Raw genomic sequence first — 17,402 nt, 5'->3', positions numbered from 1 at the left:
CGTTAAACTGTACAATCCATGCTGCTGTTTTATTTTGAAATCATCACGTTTTTCGGGGGTGGTGGGAGATCCGTCGAACAAGAATCGGCGTCCTGCGAACGAGATCGTCCGCTGAAGAAGCCGCCATGGGCCACGTTTCAATCCATCTTCCGACAATCTGTCCACGGACGATGAGCTCATCGACACTCACTCTCCTCGCCTCATCTTCCGTCTTTTCAAGTCCAGTCTCTTATTCTTCCGTCTGTCGAGGGAACGAGCGACGATTGAACCTAAATCTGCTTGAAACTAACAAAAACAACCTTTGAGCTCGTTGAGGCTGTGTTTTCCGTGTCACCAGAGGTGGCGCTCTGCAAACAATATCGTCCACTGAAGAATCTGTCGAAACTTCCCGTCCGTCTTTCAGTCACGCTGCAGGAGTCCACTGACGATGAGGTCGTTTGAAAAGCTGCCTCGTCTTCATGAAACGACATTTCAACCTTCTCCATTTAACGTCCACTCGCGGATCGTACGTCTGTGGAGGAGCGGGTCGATCGGTCGATGTGTTGCGATCCCGTTCCCGTGCTTCGTGAAACCACGGAGATTTGTCGAGGTATTATTTTTTCTCCTCGGCCAAGGTTTTGATCTCTGAGGTTTTGTCTCAGTCAGGAAGGTTGTCGTGTCATTTACGTTCCCCGGACTCCTCTTACTCTCCTCACAGAGAAACCTCCTCTGCACAACCTCATCCATCTGTCAGGTGCTTTATTGAATGAGTTCCTCTCAGGAGTCACTGGCGGGTTTACGAGGTCACTAAATTAGGAGCAACGTCATCGGCTGACGGGTTTAATTTGTGAGGAGTCGGTGCCAAAACCATTTTGGATTTTCTATTTGTACTTTAGAGGATGTGCCAAAACAATCAGGAGAAAATGTGCAGATTGATTTAAAAAAAAAAAAAAACTAAAATCACAACTGACAGTACTCAAATAAAAAGGCTTTAATTTTCTGTATGTGATGAACCTTCAAACATTTTCTTTCAAACTTCATTCTTTATTTTGTATTTCAACATTGATATAACGTCTTTCGCTGAGTAAAAGGAAAGAATGTTTTTAAATTGGCACTGATAAATCATTTTCAAGAGAAGGTAGAAAATAATAAAAATATATAAATTGAAACTTTCATTTTAGATGGATCTTTGAAAAGGCCAAAGTTTGTCAATTTAAACTTCTAATTTATTTCAGATTCGCATTTTATGGGAAAACACTTTTTCGCCTCGTTAATTTGTCTTTTACTCTAACATGTGTGTGCTGATCTCTACGGTTTAGAAATAAATTCTGAAGTCACAGGACGGTTCTGAAGCGCGGCTCAGACGAAGCCTCACTAACCCGCTGCTGTTTGAAGTCGAGCTGAAGCTGGAGAGTAACACGTGGTGCAGCGCTAACGAGTCCTGCGGTCAGAGGACGACGGGTCAGTGTCACGTTAACGACAGATCTGATGAATGATCGACACACAGCTGATGGGAAATCTGCGTTTTAAACCGAGAGCTGGTTTAACAGAACAAGGTCGGATTCAAAATGTCTCAGATCAAAACACGGGAAACGACTGATGTGAATCTAGAACGAGAAGATGAACGGTTCTGGTTTCAGACTCAGGAGAGCTCGCTGCTTCGCTGCAGGGGATTCTGGGTGAACGCACCAGCAGCTGCTGCGGAGATTCAAAGCTTCTGCGTCACATTGTTGTTTTATTTGTTCTTCTACGTTTTTCAAGAAGAGAAAAACTCTGTTCAACCAAAGTTAACCACGGAGAGAATCCGATAACTTCACCGCCACCACCTCCTGCAGCGATGTTTCAATGTGCCAATTTCAAAAACGTCCCTGTTCTAATTATAACAATGATAATTACAAAAAAATGTTTAATTTGATTGAATTGTCATCAGGTTGCTAATAAACCTCAAATGTTCAAAGTTTGTCGTATTCTTTGGTTTTGATCAAATTTCTACTTTTGTTTATTTTTCAAGTTCTTTTCTCGGTCGTCCTCCAGGGGGAGTTAGCTGTTAGCTAGCAATGACTGGATCAGTGACGCGCTGTCAGCTTTAATAATTACAATTTAAAAACCAGTTTGAGTTCTTCAGCCACTCGTCCAAAAAGTCCATCTGAAATAAAAAGTTTGAAATCACGTTTCTTAGAAAAACATAAAGCGGCGGAGTCACGTCAGTCTTTCTCTTTTTTCATTCTGACTGCATCTGTAAGATAGCGCTGCGTTAGCATGAGCTTAGCAGTCAGTCTACAGTCGCTCCAACGGAGCTAGCGCAGGTCACGTTAGCCGAGGGCGGGGCTCGGAGGTTTGCGCAGCCACTGGTAGAACTGTCGCCGGTGGAGGCGGTGCCAGCGCACGTTGCCCTCGACGATCTCCAGCGCCCGCGGCAAAGCGGGCCCCGCCCCCACGCCGCTGGATTGGATGAACTCCTTTAACTGAGGAAAGAGAGGAGGGGGAAAGAATGATGAGGAGGGAGAGGTGGAAAAGAGATGACAGATAAAAGTGGTCAGTATATAGACACCCCCGAGAGAGGAGAGAGAAGAAACAGGAATATCACAGAGCAGCTAATCTGAGGAGAGACGTTTCCTTCTAATCACAATTAAACAGAAACTGAAGTGATTTATTAAAAGCAAAGCGTTTTTTAAAGTTCGATAATTAAAGAGAAACTTGTGTAAAAGCTTCATAATTAGAGGCAGAACGTTCGTCCTTTAAGTCAAAGTATCGGAGGGAAACTTTGGTAATTAAAAGAAAAAAGCTTCCAGCTCCAGAGGTGAAACATTTCTTCTTTTGTCGGGAGAGAAACTTTGTTGAGGGAGAATTCTTTTTTTTTCCAAAGTTAAGAACTGAGGAGGAAACTAAACGTTCAGAGTTTGACGGATTCACTGGAGCGCAGAACAAAGTTCATCCCCTCCACTCACTTTAATGCAGCTCATATCGTTAACTCTCAGCTCCTCGCCCTTCGACACTTTATCCAACTGTTTCACTCCCTAATTTCTGCAAACTTTCTCCTTTTTGACTCTCCTCCTCCTCCTCCTCCTCCTCCACCTCCTCCACCTCCTCCTCCTCCTCCACCTCCTCCACCTCCTCCAGTCACACTTTTCTTATATTTGCTCAGTTCCCACACGCAGACTTTACTTTCCAATAAAAGAATATTCAGGAAAAGAAAACAAAGAAACACATCATCCTTTTCATTGGATGAGGTTTCTGTGCTCGGGGGTTCCCACTTTAATTGGGACTGATTATTTTAATTCTCAGGCTTCGTTGACACTGAGCCCCCCCCCCCCCCCCCCCCCTGCAGATCTCACACTTCTTATTTAAAAACCTTTATATTCGTAGAAGATTTCAGGTTGTGGACGTCGGGAGTTGGATTCAGAACCAGCGTTTATTCGACTCTGTCGTGTTCAACCTCTAAATTCTTCCTCCTGCTTTTATTCCATTTCTCTTTTTTCCTTTTCAAAGCAACTCCGAGTTTTGCACGATGTATAATAAAATGTGTAGAGGAGGAGAAGTGTTAATGGAGGGTGATAATGTTGGAGGTCCTGCAGATGACGTCTGAGTCCTGCTGGTGGATGAACGCTTTTATTGTGACGCCGAGGTCGACTCACACCTGAGCTTCACATTTCTTCGGTAAATTCTTTTGATGAAAAACGTTGAGAGACGAACACAATGTCAGGATGTGTGAAAGGACTGAAGGTTCACCGGCCCAAGGATTTACAGTAATTGTGTTTGAACTGAAAACTTCCATACTTCAATATTCAACCGTCGAAATTGAGAAAGATCAGCGTAATATCTGGAAACGTCCCAGCTGCTTCTAATTTGTAATGAGAATTTATTCAATTATCATATGCAGGAACATACACTTGGTAGTATTTTTATTTCTGTGTCATTATGTCCAATGAGTATTTAAGTTGCTGAACTCAGTGTAAGTTGAATTTCAACTGTAACTTGAATTGAAGGTTTAGCTTTGTTTCTTATTTCATCACCTGAGCGTAAAGATCGTTCTACACATATTTTCTTTGGAAGGTTCACGTGTGCTTGTGTGTTTACCTCGTTCAGTTCTTTCTCGGTGTTCAGGAACTCTGTGACTCCACTGATGAGATTCGAATTCATGAACAACGCTTCACCGTAACTGAACACAAACATTCACATGGAGGATTAGACTTTGTCTTTCGTTTTCTCCGCAGGTCAAACAAACACCAGTCCTCTGATGGACTCTCACCGAGCGTTCAGGACGTCCCACTTTTCTCTGAAGTACTTCCAGGCCAGGTTTCGACCCTGAGGGTTTCTGCCCACGTGGATGATGACGTCGATCACGTCCTGCTCCGGCACCAGGTCGGAGGTCAGAGACAGGTTCAGTAACCTGCGAGAGATGGAGACGGGAGGTTAAAGGTGCTTGTGTACTTGTGTACAATGTAGGGATGCTAGTTTTACTGTGCTCAATCATTAGCGTGAGCTATTTTATATTATTATACGTGGAAACCTTTAAGAATACCAAGAAGAAACAAACAAACATTTACTTGACTCATTTTAGCTTCACATTTACTTGATAAATCAATACTCATAAATTTGATAAGCTAATTTTATTCAGATACAGACACACAGAGTAATCTGATTACTCGCAGCAGGTCTGGGATCGAGGGAACTGGGAATTCTAGAAACCCGGTGATCACACAGAGCGTTTCTCTGCAGAATCCCGATAATTCCGACGTGTAAACACATTAATCCAAGTTTCTAAAGAGTGTTTTAAGATGAGAGGCTGAAAAAGACAAAGAGACAGAAGAAAGACCTTCAGAAATAACTGATGTCCACTCATCCACATGCTGTTCACAGTTTACCTTCATCCCTCTTTTGTATTTTTCTGTCACTCTACTCTGTATTGTACTTTGTACTTTGTGTGTGTGTGTGTGTGTGTGTGTGTGTGTGTGAGTGTGTGTGTGTGTGTTAGCTGGTTGTTTGTAGCTGGCGTCTTTTCATTAAACCCCAAAATCAATTTTCTCTCTCTTTTCCCACAATCCCTCTGTGTTGAAACTATTTCCTGTGTGACCAATCAGTGTGTTACAGTGCTGTGTGATTGTGTGTACCTGGGAGTTTATGATTGTGTGTGTGTGTGTGTGTGTGTGTGTCTGATAGCTGTTATCTGAACATGCAGTACTACCTCTCTGATTGCAGAACAGTTTACTGTGGTTGAAAAATCAATACCTGTCGCAGACACACACACACACACACACACACACCATTGTGTCCCATTGCGTAGTTCTCGGTGTTGTGATATCCATCCTCCCTATTTTTTTCAGAAATAGATAGCGACTGTTAAGCACCTGATAAAACACGCTGAACACAAACACACACGGGGCTGCATCTATCTGAGGCCTCGGGATAATTCTCAATTCATCTTTCGTTCAATTGATAATCTGGTTTCTCTTTGTGCAGCTGAAATCAGCGTTCAGTTTGAATTAAATGAATAAAGTACTGACTTCAATGCAGCAGTTATCACTCAGTCACCTTCACGTATCAGGGAGCCGTTTGGTTTTTATCTTACGTAAATGCCGCTGAGATCAGGGAACCTTTCCTCGTGCTGCTTGATTTCAAATCAGCTGCCAAAAACCAACATAATGAAGTGAAAAATAATAATGTTTGAGACGCATTTGCTTTTAAAGTGACTCCGTGCTTTATATTAACAATAAAACAAAAAGCAGTGTGTAACGCTGGCAGTCACAAACCCTCAGAGATCCACACTCCCACTCTGTGAAGTGTTTTTCATGTCTGTCGGCTCATTGTTTTGTTTTTTACGACTCACAACTTTACTGTTGTGGTTTAGTCTCGCGGCTCTCGTTAATGTTGTATCCAGCAGCTTTTTCTGTTTCCACAAAAAACTGCTCGAAAACTCCACTGTCCACTGCTGACAGCAGCAAACAGACGGGGAGCGGCCGGTGAACACCGAGCTGCTGAAGAGCCTGATGTTTCCTCAAGGAGGTGGTGGAGAACAAAAAGAGATGAAAAGAAAGGTGAAGGTTCAATGAATTCATTCGATAAACACTGATGTGACCCGAGAGCCACGTATTTCTTTAAGCAGGTGGAGACCAACCTTTAGCATGGGTGTGTCCTTTTAAATTAATGCATAACAGTACATGAACAGCAGGGGGCAGAGCATCACAGAGTTAAAATAAGGACAATTTAAAGGAAGTCAGAGTACAACTACCGCGAAGCGTTGGGAGCAAAGTAAGAAGCCGAGTGAAGCAGTGGAAGAAGCTTAAATCACAATGAGACTGTGACACTGTGAACATCTCACTACACAGAGACGGGGTTGTGTTTCATCCGTTGGTAAAAATAATAAATCAGAATATGTTTTTAATGAGTCTCTTCCTGTGTCGCCCCCTGCTGGATGTTGTTTTTAATCTTCCTGATGAACTCGTGCGTCTCTTTGCTCGTACATTAATGAAAACAAATCAACAGCCGTCGATTCTTGAACGAACCACGGAGCCACACGATGTAGCTGAAAACTGCGCGATGAGATTCTCCGCAGGATGAGCCGGACGAGCAGCCGCTCACGAGTACAGGGATATTTCTGACTCGATGTTCTTCCAGTAAAACACAGAATCCTTTGCAGCCTCCTGAGTCACTGTCAGTGTGTGTGTGTGTGTGTGTGTGTGTCTGTGTGTGTGTGTGTGTCTGTGTGGGGGTGAAATGTGGCTTGTTAGTGTGAAGCGCTCTGACTGGTCGATAAGATAAGTGCGAGGCGAGTGTCGTCCGTTTGTACCTATTGAGGAGGAAAGTGTTGTCGGAGCAGGTCAGAGCCTCCAGCAGGATCTTCTTCTCTGAAACGGCGCTGGTCGAGTGGAACTTCATCCAGATGAACTCCCACACGTCCTCGTCCATCAGACTGACGCCGGTGCAGTACACGATGTCTCTGATGTTGGGAGGAATCCTGCAAACACACGAACAACAGGTAAAATACTGAAGTCACGTTAATGAAGTCAGTTTCAGACATGAGCAGAAAACAGTGTCTCTCTGGAGTTTCAGGTTTTTAATTTTACTTTCATTTTCTCTAAAGCTGTCTCAAAATGTCCCCCTGACATTTTACCTGGGGGGGGGGGGCCTGATGGGAGACGTTTAGAAAAAACCTCCAGAGCAACTGACTCAAGATATTTCCGTTCTCACATACAGACCCTCTGGAAGATTTCAGCGGGCCTGAGAGCAGCGTCACTGTAAGTGAGAGCGGCAGAGACGGGATGTGTCTCTGAAGTGAAAACCCAGATAAGACACGTCCGCAGGATTAACCGGGACGCTCCCCGGATGCAAAGTGAGAAACTCCCGACTCCATTAGAGAAGAAACATCCCTTCACTTCTCCTGTGGCCACGAAACGCAGAGACGAAGACTTCGCCTTCAACTAAGACTCAGAAAAGCTGCATGAGACAAACTGGCCTGTGGACTGAATTAATTGTGTTTTCAGTTTCACAGTCTGCTCAGATTTATTAAGTCTGGATACAGATCGTGTTTCTCCAGTCGAGACGCGTCCTCACTTACATGAAGTGTGAAAAAGAGTCTCAACGCTGGACTCACTTGTTTTCTTTGGAGGCTTCAAGCGAAACGCTGCTCATCGTTCAGAGTGAATGATGAGCAGCTTCAGATCACGTTAAGTGAACGAAAAGAGGGGGGGGGGGGGCTGGTAAACCTGGTGTGTAGATTCTATTTCCTGTGTTTAGCCTTGGATTGATGTATAGTGTCACAGGGAACATGGTGCTAATGAGAGATCCTGAGCACTAGAACGCACATACACACACACACTCACGCACGCACACACACACACACACACACACACACATATGCACACACACACGCACACACACACACACACACGCCCCAGCTGGTTTCTGGCTAAATCGTCAGTAAAGCAAAAAAAAGGTTAACTTTTCCTTTTGCCCTATAATGTGTATGTGTGTGTGTGTGTGTGTGTGTGTGTATGTGGTGTGTGTATGTGGTGTGTGTGTGTGTGTGTGTACTCGACCTAAATCATCAGTAAAGCAAAACTAAAAACGTTCATCACAATACAGTGAGCTCAGCTGGCGTCAAAACTACAGTACATACTGAACTATCACATTGTGTGAAAGTGTGTGTGTGTGTGTGTAGATATATTTTGTGTCTGTCTGTGTGTGTTGATATTGTGTGTATTTATTATGTGTGAGTGGAGGGTGAGTGATGCACGGAGAATTACATCATTCACCGACCTGGGAAATCATTTTAGAGATGCTCCACTTAAGAGCAAGCTTCAACACACACACACACACACACACACACACACACACACACACACACACACACACACACACACACACACACACACACACACTGCTGCTGACAGTTGCATTAAAGTCCTCCTCTGACAGGATCTGCCAAACACAGTGTACTCGACTGTGTGTATTTATGAATGTGTGTGTTAAACCAGATAAACAGATTCTTTTTCATGTAAAACATTAACTGCTGCTGCCGCTCGTTCTTTTACCACCACGTCCGCCACTTCGTCCCTCGTCCTCCGTCTCTACAGGCGCTGCAGGTATTTGTAATGGAAATAAAAGCAGTAATGTGGAGTTTTCCTCCGCAGAATATAAAACGTTGTCTCTGGAAGCTTCCAGATGGCTCAGATCCCATTAACTAACACACTAGAGGATGTTTTATGTCCTGAAGTTCTCACTTCCTGTTGAAATATCTCTCCCTCCCTCTCACTCTTCCTCCGCATCAAACTCCCGCTCTGACAGTAAACATGTCTCTCCACCATCTGCTCTGACTGTCTCCTGCATATGTCCTCCTGTCTGTCTGAAGCCACACACTCGAAATGTCACTTTGACTTTTAAAAATCGCTGCTCCACAAAGATTCAACATTTAAATCCCTCCACAGAGCAGCAGGAGTCCGGAGCAGAGACTGTAAACAAAGATGGACAATGCGTCTCCACTTCCTGGAGGGAAACTAAAATATCTCAGATTTTGCACTTTTGAGCGCGTGCGGTGGAGATCGTGGAGCAGCGGTATCAAGATACACGTGCTCAGAGAAGCAGTTTCATTTGTCGAGGGCGGGAGTGCAACAACCTGGATACACACCCACATCGAGGGCGGGACAATTTCACTGGTCAACACGAAACCTGGCAAAAGAAAAAGATAAATACGAGTGTGAGCGCAGGGTTCGAGTGAAAGCTTTACAAAACCTGAAAGTGGAATAAGTAAGTCCTGCTCTCACACTGGTCACAGGTCAGTGAGTGTTTGTTGCATTGAAAGCCGAGCGGATGAGTCAGGGAGGGTAACAGAGAATCAGCTGCTACAACCTCCCACCAGGTTCATCCGGCCGCAGAAACACTGAGATAAATATGAACGCTGATGGTTTCTGATCATCTGAAATAAAACCCCAGTGGGACATGATTAAAATTCCAGGGGGAGGTAGGGGCTCAAACATTAGTCACTCCGTGCAGTAATTACACTCATTGTTCTGGAGGAGGTTTTAGCCAGAGTCCTTCTACAGCAGGTGCTTTTCAACACCCTTCATGTGCTGGAGGTGCAGGTGTGACGCACACGTTTGACTCCTCTCTTCAAACTATTGTCTTTTTAAATACACACAGACTCGAAATTCAGCTGCAGCTCAACAAGCCTCCGTTTCTGTTCCTCAGATGATTGTGATGCCGGGTCAGATGAGGTCTCTCCTCACAAGACGGGCAATTATTGTGGCTTCCTGATAAAAAGCAGATTTGGAATGAAAATCACATACGTGTGCTCTCCAGATGGGATTAGAATCACTGAATAGACCATGCAATATTGAAAAAAAAAATCCCCCCTGGAGAGATTAATCCTGCATGAATGTTGGATTTATCCGGCGCTCTCCCCTCGCTGAGGAAGGGAACGCTTCCAAATTTCTTCCCCAACTCAAAAAGACCCGACTCTGGGTAAAATGCAGCCTCTCCCAAAAAACGCTGCCATATGGTCGTCATGTGAGCGGCTCCCTCGTGGCTCGCTCCATAAACAAAAGACAAACTTTTCAAAAAGGCTGAAAAATGAGATGAAACAAAAGAAGATGGAAATATAGAGTTGAGGTTGTTGGATTTTTTAGAAAATGAAATGTAAACACGTATCTGGCGTTAGTGAGGACGTGTTCCTCGAAGCTTCATTCATAAAAATCTGCTGGACGGAGTCTGACTCGTTGTTTGATTTGGTGTTTTTTTAATTTATGCACGTCTCTTATCACCAGCTCCCTGCCGCCCTGTACAGAGCACCAGCATCTGTTTCTATTTAACTTGCTGTTTGAAATCTAATTTTGCGGATCTCGTTAAGGCCCCAGAGGAAGCGAACGAGCCGGCAGCACATGAAAGAGAAAAAGTTTGAGGCAGACAGAGAGGAGTGAAGAATGGATGGAGGAGAGAAACAAATGAAGGGATGTGAGAGGAGGGCGAGAGTCTGGCTGCTGCAGGGCGCTCTGCTGCCGTGACTCACATTCTCCCCCTTCATCCACACACAGGGTGTTTGAGGTTGTGTGTTCAGGTTACACAACATGTTCCGGACTTTGTTTATTTGTTCTCACTTCATTCAAGTCGCTGTCATAAGTTTATCCACTTGTTGTGACCAGAGTCGGAGTCCTCATCCTTCAGACGACTCTTCATCGTCTTACGAGACTCTGTCTTCCGTTCATCGTACATTTACAGTCCGACTATTTTCATTAATCACACGAGTTGAATGTTTCTACAACAGCAATACAAACGTCAAATGTCCCATCCGCTAACATGGAGAAGACTTACGATGTATGCCTCAGCCAGCCACCAGGTGGAGACTGAGACACTGTTGGGACTTAATATAAAGTCTATGATTCCAGTGTGCTGCCCTGGAGGAACTATAACCCTTGGTGTGTGTTTGTGTGTGTGTGTGTATATGTGTGTGTGTGTGTGTGTGTGTGTGTGTGTATATATGTGTGTGTGTGTGTGTGTGTGCGTGCTCATACCTGTTCTTGTTGCTGGAGATCCAGTCGGAGATGTAGGCGACGGCCTGACGGTGGCACTGTTTGTTCCCGAAGCTACAAGCTAACATGATGAGCTCCCTCTGAAGCTCCCTGCACACAGAGACACGTTTTAAAAACTTTTTAAAAACGTCCGTACAGCAAGGTTTGTGTACAAGTACTGTGTGTGTCTGTGTGTGTGTGTGTGTGTGTGTGTGTTAGTGTGCGTGCTGCATACTCAGTCTGGTACGACACCTGCAGGATGTTGCCCTCGTTGCCGGGGCTATTTGTTGGCCAACCCATCTGATGGTACCGAGCTGCAACCTGCTTCAACACGTAGTCCTGTTTTAAACACACACACACACACACACACACACACACACACACACAGTGTCTTAATCAATGGACAGGTCTGCTGACATGGACTGACTGATAGAAAGTGATTGATTGATCGATTACACTGAACAGGCTGTATTCCTCTGTGCGGTCCAGCAGCTTGTCCAGCTGGTAGAGCGCTCGGCTGGCAGCGTGCCACGGCAGGAACGACGTCTCTTCGGGCAGATAGCCAATCAGCTGCAGGGGGACACCCTGGGGGAGGTACCCGGCCCTGAGAGAGAGACAGGGGGAGAGACAGAGAGAGAAATGAAGCCACACAACAACTCTCATCCGGATACGTCAACGTCACTTCATCCAAGTTTGTCAAAACTTTATTTAACTCAGTGGTTTGACACGTCCCAGCCGCCGCACTTTGACCCATGTGACACATTTAGCTTTCCGCACTGTTCACTTTAAATACGCTCGTTCCTCCTTCTGAACTTTGTTATAAGAGCAGAGTTCAGGAAAAACTGAGGTGCATTCTGGGACGTGAATCCAATTGAGGGAATGATCCTGACGAAGATGTGATCATTAACCCTCAGTGTGTGTGTGTGTGTGTGCGTGTGTATAAAATACTTTATGAACACACACATTTAGAAAAACTTGGCCTCTTGATGCCACCCGAGGTTTTCAGCGGCCCGGGTTACAGCCACAGCGCTCATGAATATTAACGAGCTTTGGTTCTGCGCTCATTAACATTCATGATGTTTCGGTGAAGGGGAGGTCAGTGGGTGGGGGCCGTCACCTGGTTGCTGAATCGACCTTCAGCCCCGCCCACACCTCATGAATATTAATAAGGGCCAAGCGAAGTCAGAGAGGTGATGTTGGTGAGATGGTTTTTTATTCTGACGACTGACGATCAGCGGAGACAGAAGTGACATCACAGCAAACAGTGACGTGACACAAGAGCTGTCAATCAAAGTGACTGACAGATCCCAACCTTTCATTTTGATTATCTGCTGAAACCGAGTCCGACTCATTCAAACAATAATGTTCATAAACTATTTAATGAAAGTTCAGTCGAGAGAACAGCGCCCCCAACAGCACCATGAGAGAACAGCTGATGATTATGGGAGATTAGAACTTGAATAATTAAATAACGTTCACACTCAGCTTCCTCCGTCCGAGGCTCAGCTGGACAAACACAGGTTCAGATCCGGGTCAGTGTGACTGTGTTTATAACAGTCGATCAGATCTGAGGAGGATCAGCTTCTCCACCTGAAGTGTTTTTGTGGACTCACAGAGACGGAGACAGTTTGACGGAGACAGACCTCCACACAAAGTTAATCTGTTCCACATAAGACTCTAAGTCTTTAAGCAGCCAGAGGAGAAACTCTAAATTCCGGAACATCGTATTTCCATAATCTGCCTCGTATCCAATGCCGACCAACCTCCACGCATTCACCTCTATTCCCATCATGCACCTGGGCCTCTGGGACATTACCATAATCCATCCAGCCTGTAGACACTTCCTGTTTACAGCTCTCTGAACGACTGATGGGACTGAACGTGAAAGCAGAGAGACGGAGAGAGAGAGAGAGATGTTGGTTACCATGGCAGCAACATCCAGACATTGATCTTTCACCTATTCTTTGTTTTTCACCTATTTTATCCATCACATGATGGTTCCTCTGTGTTATATTATATATGATGAAGTCCTCAACATCATCAAAATATCAAATAAGAGTCGCTTCAACAGCTTCAAACAACAAGTTGAAGACCAGAACCGTTCAAGTAGAAGTTCTCCCGGGTTCACTTGAGACCTGGACCCGACCTGAGACCGTTGAGTTTCTGTCCCGGTCCTGACGAGGTCCCACGATCATCTCATCATCAGTGTGTTGTTTTATCTGTTCATCTTTCCCACTGTGTGTGTAATGAGCGCTGCAGCCTATGGGGGACGCCAACGGGGCTTTAAACTGAGCTCATTAACTTGTTAACATCGTTAAGGGCCAGTTAATTGTTTGTCCATTAGCCATTAGCGAGGCTCAGTGGAGAGCTAACGAGGGACTGCTGCGGTCGCCTGCACACACGCACGCACACACACACACACACACACACACACACAGATGAAATCCATCACTGTTGAAGCGCACACTCAGAGAGACACAGTCATTTATTACTGCTAAACTAGCTTCTCTCACACACACACACACACACACACACACACACACACACACACACACACACACACACACACACACACACACACACACACACCAAGTCACAGTCACACATTGAGCAGTTAGCGTTGTGTGCAGTAGCTCGAGCTTCAGTCAATCGAACTGTAAGCAGAAGAAAAATCAGCCCAACTGAAATTAATTTGGAGTTAAAGATCAATCAGAGTGTAACGAGTTCTCAGAGTGTGATCAGAAAAACGCTGAAATAACATCTCTGTAAATAAAGCTGCAGCTCAGGGGTTTTTCTGTCACTCTGAAATAATCCTGACCAGCACATTCTCCTTTGTTTCTGCTTAGTGAGCTGCACAAGGATGAACACAACCAGGAACACGAACACAACCAGGAACACAAACACAACCAGGAACACAAACACAACCAGGAACACAAACACAAACACAACCAGGAACATAAACACAACCAGGAACACAACCAGGAACACAAGCTACAGACTCAATTTAACAACAACAACACAAACCAGGTATATAAATACACGTATGTATGATCGTATCGTATTAATAAATCATTTCATCATATTTAATGACTCTTCAGACTCTTTTCTCTCAGTGAAATAAAAAATGAAGCCTCTCAGTGATGAAGCTGATTCTCTTGTTTCTTTCCTCCGAACACTGAAACTCAAACATCACGATGATCAGGGGAAATGTTTTCTGATGGATGAACCTCATCCAGTTTTCAGACCTGGATGTTTCTGAAGTTTTCGTGCGGCCGAGCTCCTCGCTCATCAGCGCTCGCTCTCAAACGGAGGATGGCAGCACAGCTGTCTGCGCCGCGGCTCATTCAGCACGACAGAAAACAGATGGCTGAGCGAGGGAGATACAGAAGAAAGAAAGGAGGCGTAGATTGAGTTATAGGGCTGGTGTCAGAGTAGATTTTGGTTACAGAGCTCTAAAAGCTCCAGGCTGAAAACGTCATTATGAGAAACCACTCACTCCTCCACCGCTCCCGCCCTCTGCGGCTGCAGCCTGCTTCATTCATCACAGAGGTTCTGTCGCGCTCGGCTGCTTTCTGAATCTCTTTTCACAGTATTCAGACGAAGGGAGTCGACTCCGAGCACAGCGGCGCAGACGAGTGTCTGACTGACGCACGTGTCATTCTGTCAGATATCTGTAAAATACACCTCATCTGCAGCCACGAGGTGAACGCAGGCCACGAACTCTGAGAACAGCACGACTCTCAAAAGTGAAGAACATTACAAATTGGATATTTTAGATATAATTTAGACAAAGGCTTAAAAAAAATAGATGTTTAACTCATAATGAAACCACGCAAATAAAAAATATTGTAATCACAAGTCTGAGTTTTCGTCCCCAGGATGACACCATCAGTTTCAGTCAATTTACAGCCGCACAGAAATCTGTGAGCTGTAAAATCACATCCATTGTGACGATCCTGACCTGAATTCAAGCTGAGTGAAGTGAAGCTGCAGCTGCTGTCGCTGTTTTTTGAGTCATTTTTCAGCCAAATTTAAAATGATTGATTTGTGAGCGCAGCCGGTTTTTAGAAATGCTGAGGTAATGAGTCGGACACAAATGTCAAAGATATTCTATTGAAAATCCACTTGAAACATCGATGAACCTGCACGTCACTGCACCAATCACAGAGAAGTGACGTCAGTGTGCTCTCTGAGAAACTGTTTCCACACACGACCTCTGGAAACTTTGTGTGGTTAGTGTTTGTGAGGCGGCAGCAGCAGATTGTCCGGGTCGGCCCTCATCACCAGATCTGGAATCTCCTCGTCATTCCAAGTTCACGTCTTCATCTTCTACGTGTTCGGCTCCTCGTCTTCATCCTGAGGTATTTGTGTTCTTCCAGTTTCACGTCCGTCACGTGTTAGAAACCTCAGAGACACGAAGGTTCCAGATGTCTTCCTGCTGTTTTCTCACACGGACTCAAAATGCACAGAGCTACTGACTCGGACATTTGTTCTCACATACAGAACCTCTGGAAAACATCAACATCTGGAGTCCTGTGCATTGACGTGCTTCTTTACAACCTCGGTGAAAACACAAAACACAAAACGCCCTTTTTTTTTTTCTTCTCTTAAGTTTTCACCACGTGCGTGAGAACGATAACCACAGACTTTCAATCAGACCCGAAACAAGTGTTTGGGATGATTTCAGTTAAAGTGAAGCTTAGTGAAATGCTGCTCGCTCTGAACGTGCACAGGCATTCAAACACAATAATGCAAACTTCACTCGGGGGGGAGGGGGGGGGCGTCTGCTGCGAGGCGACAGTGGTAATCCCCGAGCCACTGAGCCGCACCGATCATGGCGGCTGAGGGTGGTGGAGGAATCCACCGCTGGCCGAGCTCCACCCCCGAGGCCTCGTGCACAAATGAATTCACAAACACGTACGAACCTGTGACTCTGTTGATTCTGTTGAACAGATGACGACGGCTCGGAAACGTATCAGTCCATTAAAGACAGAAACAGACGTCAGCGCAACAAACAGAAACGACTTCTAGGAAACAATCAAACCCAAACAGACGCAGTGGATCGGCCTCGCTGCTCGTCCAGATGTCTGACAAGTGACAGATGAACCAATCAGAGAGAAAGAAAAAAAAACTTGTCTCAAATCAGGCTGTGCCAACAACACGTCCCACTTCCTCTGAAGCCAATCTCACAAGTTTAAAAACCTGTCGGTCGTTAAGGGCACCGCCCGCGCACTAAAAGTAAACTGCGTGTTCGTTTGTGTGAGATCGTATTCAACACATCACTCTCCGTTTCACTGTGAAGCCTCAACAAGGGACAGGAAGTTCAACTGCACCCATGATGGTCAAGAGAAGAAGAAGTCAAGACTCACCTGGCCAGGTTAAAGGCGTCATCGATAAGCCCCGCCCTGTTTCCTACCGAGATGATCTAGGAAAAGATGAAAACAGAGGCGAAGATGAAAAACAGAATCAGAGTTAAGGAAGGAAGGAGTTCCTCGGGCGAACCGGTCGTACTTCAGGGTTGTGGTGGAGCTGCTGAATCAGCAGTTTCCAGTTCTGGAGGTCGTAGTTCACACGGAAGTAGCCCGTCTGGTTTATGTTGCCAAGCAACCAAGTGCTGTCGTCCATCTGACCGATCCTGTGCATCTCTGAGACGAAACGAACGAGTCAGTCGATCGTCAGAATTTCAGATGACACCACACTTTATAAAATCAGGACTTTTTAAAGTGACGTCTTTTCTTTTACAACTGGAAGATGAGGTCGAACTAAAACTTAAGAATAAGTTGGAAAAAAAGAACAAGCAAGTTTTTTTTTTTTTTTTTTAATCAAAAAAAATGACCGGGGAGAAATAATTAGATTTTATTGCAAATCAGAAACAAAACTTTCTTTATTTTATTATAAAACTCTAAAATGAATGAAACAGAGTTTTATTTAAAGAACCAAAGTTTTATTCGCCAGAACCAGACGCAGACACATCGGTCATGCACTAACTCAACAAAGAACCAAGCTTCATTTCCCAATAACAGAACAATATGTTTTTGTTGTAGAAAAACAGAAGCAGACGAAGCTTTATTCTTCAAATTGTTTTACTATTAATTAAAATTAAAGTTAAAAAAGTATAAAATATTCTGATATTCATAATAATATAGTGGATTAACTTCAGATCACGTGTGCAGATAACGAGCTCATTAACATGTGATCATGAGAATGTGAAGAAAACAATGTAGAAGTTGGTTAATGAGATGATTGAATCCTGATGGTGAAGATCACCGACATGATAATAATGTCTACCTGTCCTGTTGTTGATCCAGATGAGTCTCTCTGAACTCATGGTGGACGTGTTTCCCACGGCGACCGTCAGAGGGACCTGCCACTGTAAACTACAGAGCGAGAGAGTGATGTCAGGGACGGTCAGCGGAATCGAAT

At 44.7% G+C, this 17,402-nt stretch overlaps 1 protein-coding gene across 4 annotated transcripts in view; it reads right to left on the bottom strand.

The window, feature by feature from the left end:
• The window catches only part of LOC109644512 (thyrotropin-releasing hormone-degrading ectoenzyme-like), a 134,275-nt gene that overhangs the window by 825 nt on the left and 116,048 nt on the right, over window positions 1-17,402 (bottom strand). For all 4 annotated transcript variants that reach the window (XM_069519826.1, XM_069519825.1, XM_069519823.1 and 1 more), the window contains 10 exons: window positions 17,268-17,356; window positions 16,491-16,624; window positions 16,349-16,404; window positions 11,436-11,583; window positions 11,215-11,318; window positions 10,983-11,090; window positions 6,767-6,934; window positions 4,229-4,369; window positions 4,057-4,138; window positions 1-2,444 (listed from right to left, as the gene is read on the bottom strand). The exon at window positions 1-2,444 is cut by the window's left edge and continues 825 nt beyond it. In XM_069519826.1, coding sequence (XP_069375927.1) covers window positions 2,292-2,444; window positions 4,057-4,138; window positions 4,229-4,369; window positions 6,767-6,934; window positions 10,983-11,090; window positions 11,215-11,318; window positions 11,436-11,583; window positions 16,349-16,404; window positions 16,491-16,624; window positions 17,268-17,356 — 1,183 coding nt within the window. In that variant the 3' untranslated portion in view covers window positions 1-2,291. The remainder of the gene's footprint in view (window positions 2,445-4,056; window positions 4,139-4,228; window positions 4,370-6,766; window positions 6,935-10,982; window positions 11,091-11,214; window positions 11,319-11,435; window positions 11,584-16,348; window positions 16,405-16,490; window positions 16,625-17,267; window positions 17,357-17,402) is intronic.

Source organism: Paralichthys olivaceus, chromosome 23 (assembly GCF_024713975.1).
Source record: "Paralichthys olivaceus isolate ysfri-2021 chromosome 23, ASM2471397v2, whole genome shotgun sequence".
Lineage (NCBI taxonomy): Eukaryota > Metazoa > Chordata > Actinopteri > Pleuronectiformes > Paralichthyidae > Paralichthys > Paralichthys olivaceus.
This window is presented reverse-complemented; position numbering and strand designations above follow the sequence as displayed.